This window comes from Nicotiana sylvestris, chromosome 5 (genome assembly GCF_000393655.2).
Source record: "Nicotiana sylvestris chromosome 5, ASM39365v2, whole genome shotgun sequence".
NCBI lineage: Eukaryota > Viridiplantae > Streptophyta > Magnoliopsida > Solanales > Solanaceae > Nicotiana > Nicotiana sylvestris.
In genome coordinates, this window is record NC_091061.1 from 134,582,216 (window position 1) to 134,587,813 (window position 5,598).

Consider the following 5,598-nt stretch of genomic DNA (forward strand, 5'->3'; position numbering starts at 1 on the left):
TGTGATATATATATAAAGTTTATATGCATAATATTTTTAAAATTGTTATTTGGTATAATTCGCGTATTATGCTGAATATGCGAAGAATGAACTTAAAATATATTAATATACCATTGTTATAAACATGATTTTTTGTTTATAATTTAGTATCCAACGAATACATGGTATAAGACTTATGAATTATGTATACCCAAATAATATATTGTTGGGAGATAGTTTCGGAACTGAATCGTTTGTGATTCTCGTTATATGTTTCTGTTAAGAATGTAATTAATTAGCTACTAATTTTGTAACTTACGTACTTCTGCTAGGATCATACTATGTAGTTGATCAAACTAACTACATCTTTATTAATTATGAAAACAAAGAAATAAAATAGAAAAAGTAAGACAATGCAAGATCACGGTCATATTTAAAGTTGTGCAAAAAAGTTGCCACAGTTGCTTTGAAGAAAATAAAATGAAACTAAGACCAAAAGGAAGCTAAGTATATATTGTTGATTTTGTTATTAATAACAAAAGAAGTGTGAATGAAAAATGGTGGGAAAAGAAATGGAGGAAAGTGAAATTTTGAATGAGTTCACTTTACTAATGCACTTTGTCCCTTATTGGTAGAAGGAAAGAAAATCTTTGTGTATATATAGAGAAACTCATCTTTTAGCTCTTAAAGAGTTAAGAAGAAGGCAAGCCTCGCGCCGTCATTGTCGCTCGGCTTCAGCTTTGACTTCGGATTTGGTCAAAGATTGATTGATTAATCTTTTTGGACAAAATTCTTTTCAAATATTTAATTAATTAATTAACAAAAATTTATTTCGGAATAACCCATAACCCGCGACCCGGTCCGGATTGGCCCGTTTTCTTTCTCGGATTATTTTAAATCCATTTTAATTTTCCCGCAAAAAAAAATTTCCAACAACTATGGCTGTTCTGAAACAGTGTCAAACCTGTTCCAACAACTACGATTGTTTTGAAAGGTTGCAAACCTTTTCAGAAACAGTACCAAATTGGCTATAAATATACCTTCTAATCCCAGAATATTTACTTACGAAATTTTCTGATAATCTTCTTCTTCTTCTGCACAAAAATTCCAGTGTGTTTTACAGCCTTCGAGTGGTTCGCTGTTCATCGATGTTTTTGGTACCAACGCTCCAGTGAGTTAAATCGTTCTATCCTGGGAGGATATATTCCAGAACCTCGGGTACTTGAGGGGAATAATTTCCTTAAGTACACACTGTGTATTCAGTGGGCTCGATTTGTTTTTATACCGTTTTCAAAATTTATTTTGAAGTTCAAATATTGTTTTCAGAATTTATTTCTACTAACTTTCTGCTTCTGTTTTCAGAAAGATTATTGTTTTATTTATTTACAGCAATACAGATTAATAACAATCTTAAGGAAATTATATTTATTATATTCTGTATTTTGTCTGAATTTTACTATTCTGATTTGAAGATATAAACACTTCATCAAAGTATTGAAATTCAGAAAACGATTTGAAGAACATAAAATAACTTCATCGTTTCTGTGAAACAGTATATAAAAACTTTAGGTGTTTTTATTACGTACTGTTTATTGATTACAGTATTATTTACTATTGTGGTTTTGCCATTAATTGATCTCTTCTGTTGTTGACAGTGAGAAATGACAATTGATAACGGAAATCCTTCTGCGACTGTTGGTGCAACGACGATAACCTCGTCAAGCTGCACTGCTGTTCCTCCGGCCGAGAAACCGGGGAGATTTTCTAGAACCAACTTCAAAGGATGGCAGCAAAGGGTGTTCTTCTGGTTTACCACACTTGGTATGCAGAAATTCACTAGTGAAGAGCCTCCAGTGCCTGCTGCGGATACGCCGGACAATGAAAAGTTCATGGTTGTTGAGGCGTGGAAGCAAGTAGATTTTCTTTGCAAAGGCTATATCTTAAGTGCTTTAGAGGATGACTTGTACAATGTGTACATTGCAATGAATACTTCAAAAGAATTATGGGACGCACTTGAGAAGAAGTACAAGACAGAAGATGCATGCTTGAAAAAGTTCGTGGTTTCTAAGTTTCTAGACTATAAAATGATAGACAACAAAACTATGGGAACCCAAGTTCAGGAGCTTCAACTTATTTTTTACGACCTTATTGCTGAAGGTATGGTCGTGAATGAAGCATTTCAAGTGGCTGCTATGATTGAAAAATTGCCTCATTCGTGGAGAGATTTCAAGAACTATCTTAAGCACAAGTGCAAAGAAATGAAGTTGGAAGATCTTGTGATACATGTAAAGATCGAGGAAGACAACAAAACAGCCGAGAAGAAGTCTCGTGGAAATTCAACGATCATGGGAGCTAATATCGTTGAGGAGACTGCTCCAAAAAGTAAGAAGAGGAAGAGGTCTTCTGGACAAACTAAGGAGCAGAACAAAAAGAAATTCAAGGGCAGCTGCTACAATTGTGGAAAAGTTGGTCACAAAAGCCATGATTGTCGTCTCACGAAAAAGGTTAATAAGAAGGGACAAGCCAACATAGTGGAGAAGAATGATGACATTGATGATCTTTGTGCAATGCTTTCGGAATGCAACCTAGTTGGAAATCCGAAGGAGTGGTGGACTGACTTTGGAGACACTCGACATGTTTGTGCTTTCAAAGAAGCATTTGTGACTTACTCTACTGCTGGTCCTGAAGAAGAAATTTCCATGGAAAATAATGCAACAGCCAAGATTGAAGATTATGGGAAGATATTCCTGAAGATGACTTCCGGCAAGGTGTTAACGCTCAACAACGTTCTTCATATTCCTACTATTAGGAAGAATTTAGTTTCTACTTCTTTACTTGTAAAGAATGGATTCAAATGTGTATTTGTTTCTGATAAAGTTGTTGTAAGTAAGAACGAAATTTATGTTGGAAAAGGCTACCTCATGAAGGGCCTTTTCAAACTCAATGTAATGGTTGTTGACAGTATGAATAAAATTTCAACTTCTTCTTATTTATTGGAGTCAAATGATTTATGGCATATTCGTTTAGGACATGTCAATTATAAAACTTTGTGGAAGTTAATTAATTTAGAAGTATTGCCTAAATTCGAGTGTAATATATCAAAATGTCAAATATGTGTTGAATCTAAGTTTGTAAAACATCCTTATAAGTCTGTTGAAAGGAATTGAAATCCTTTAGACTTAATTCATACTGACATTTTGCGATATGAAGTCGACACCATCTTGAGGTGGAAAAAAGTATTTTATTACTTTTATTGACGATTGCACTAGATATTGTTATGTTTATTTGCTTAATAGTAAGGATGACGCAATTGAAGCATTTAAGCAATACAAGAATGAGGTAGAAAATCAATTGAATAAAAAATCAAAATTATTAAAAGTGATAGAGGTGGAGAATATGAATCTCCGTTTGCAAAAATATGTTCGAAATCTAAAATTATCCATCAAACTACTGCACCTTACACACCTCAATCCAATGGAATTGCGGAAAGGAAAAATCGGGACATTAAAAGAAATGATGAATTCTTTATTAATAAGTTTCGGATTACCGCAGAGTTTGTGGGGGGAAGCTATCCTTACAGCTAACCGGATACTCAACAGAGTACCCCACAAAAAAATGCAATCTATTCCATATGAAAAATGGAAAGGAAGAAAACCCAACTTGAAATATTTCAAAGTGTGGGGGTGTCTAGCAAAGGTACAAGTTCCTTTACCTAAAAGGGGTTAAAATTGGACCAAAAACAGTAGATTGTGTTTTTATTGGATATGCTACAAACAGTAAAGCATGTCGATTTTTTGGTTTATAAATCCAATAATCCCGAGATTCATGTTAATACGGTAATGGAATCAGATAATGCTAAATTCTTTGAAAGCATCTATCCGTATAAAACTGAATACTAGTCTTTAAGTGAAAGACCTAAACGACTTCGGGAAGAACCAAAGGAAAATACTCCAAGTATAGAAGATCCAAGGCATAACAAACGTCAAAGAACATCTACTTCCTTTGGACCAGATTTTGTGACATTCTTGCTTGAAAATGAGCCTCAAAACTTTTAAAGCAGTTATGTCATCTTCTGATTCAGCATTTTGGAAAGAGGCAGTCAATAGTGAGATTCAATCAATTTTGGATAACCATACATGGGAATTGGTTAATCTTCCTCCAGGAAATAAGCCTTTAGGTTCAAAATGGATCTTTAAACGAAAAATTAAAACTGATGGCACTATTGACAAATATAAGACAAGACTTGTTGTCAAAGGTTATAGAAAAAAGGAAGGCCGTGATTACTTTGACACTTACTCCCCAGTAACAAGGATAACATCTATTAGGGTGTTAGTGGTACTAACGGTCGTGTATGGTCTTGAAATCCATCAAATGGATGTTAAAACAGCTTTCTTAAATGGAGAATTAGAGGAAGAGATTTATATGGAACAACCTGAGGGTTTTGTTGTTCCTGGTAAAGAAAAGAAAGTGTGCAAACTTGTTAAGTCGCTTTATGGACTTAAACAAGTACCCAAACAATGGCATGCAAAATTTGACCAAACAATGTTAGCAAATGGATTTAAAATCAACGAGTGTGACAAATGTGTTTATATTAAAAATACTCCAGGTTATGAAGTCATTGTTTGTTTATATGTTAATGACATATTGATAATGAGCAAAAGTATGACAGATATAAATGCTACAAAACGCATGTTGGCTAGCAAATTCGATATGAAAGACTTAGGAGTTGCTGATGTGATCTTAAGAATCAGAATTCACAAGACTCCACAAGGTCTAGCATTATCACGGTCTCACTACATTGAAAAGGTACTTGACAAGTTCAAGTATTTGGATTTCAAAATTGCCAAGACTCCAATTGACGTGAGTTATGCACTTCAAAAGAATGAAGGTGAAAGTGATTCACAACTGGACTATGCAAGAGTATTGAGAAGTTTGATGTATATCATGAATTGTACGCGACCAGATATAGCATGTGCTATTAGCAAACTGAGTCGGTTTACAAGTAATCCCAATCAAATACATTGGATGGCAATGAAACGAGTTTTGGGATATCTGAAACATACCCAAAATTATGCTTTGCATTATAACAAATATCCTTCCGTGATCGAGGGATATAGTGATGCAAACTGGATTACCGAATCATCTAAAGTTAAATCCACGAGTGGATATGTTTTCATAATTGGGGGTGGAGTAGTGTCTTGGAAATCATCCAAACAAACGTGCATCGCCCGTTCTACAATGGAAGCTGAATTCATAGCTTTAGATAAGGCCGGTGAAGAAGCTGAATGGCTCTGAAATTTCTCGGAAGATATTCCATTTTGGCCCAAACCTTTGGCACCTATTTGTATACATTGTGATAGTCAAGCGGCAATAGGTAGGGCAAGGGGCGTTATGTATAACGGAAAATCTCGTCATATTCGACGGAGATACAATACCGTTAGACAACTACTCTTTAGTGGTGTTATCATAATTGACTACGTAAAATCAAGATATAACATGTCGGATCCACTTATAAAAGGCCTATCTAGAGAGGCAGTTGAAAGATCATCAAAGGAAATGGGGTTAAAGGCCTAGGACAAGTCATCATGGCGATAACTCTACCTAGCATACTGGAGATCC

At 34.8% G+C, this 5,598-nt stretch overlaps 1 protein-coding gene across 1 annotated transcript; it reads left to right on the forward strand.

Annotated features, from left to right (window-relative positions):
- Positions 1 to 1,640: 1,640 nt before the first annotated feature.
- On the forward strand, positions 1,641 to 5,274 carry LOC138869336 (uncharacterized). The gene is made up of 2 exons (XM_070146947.1): positions 1,641 to 2,940; positions 4,040 to 5,274. Exons 1-2 carry the CDS (start codon positions 1,641 to 1,643, stop codon positions 5,272 to 5,274), a joined length of 2,535 nt encoding a protein of 844 aa, XP_070003048.1.
- Positions 5,275 to 5,598: the final 324 nt, after the last annotated feature.

Excerpts from the sequence above, each read along its gene's own strand:
- LOC138869336 (XM_070146947.1), top strand. The coding sequence starts at position 1,641 with ATGACAATTGATAACGGAAATCCTTCTGCGACTGTTGGTGCAACGACG. Across the intron at positions 2,941-4,039 it reads CAATGTAATGGTTGTTGACA|TTATGTCATCTTCTGATTCA; the intron begins GTATGAATAAAA and ends CTTTTAAAGCAG.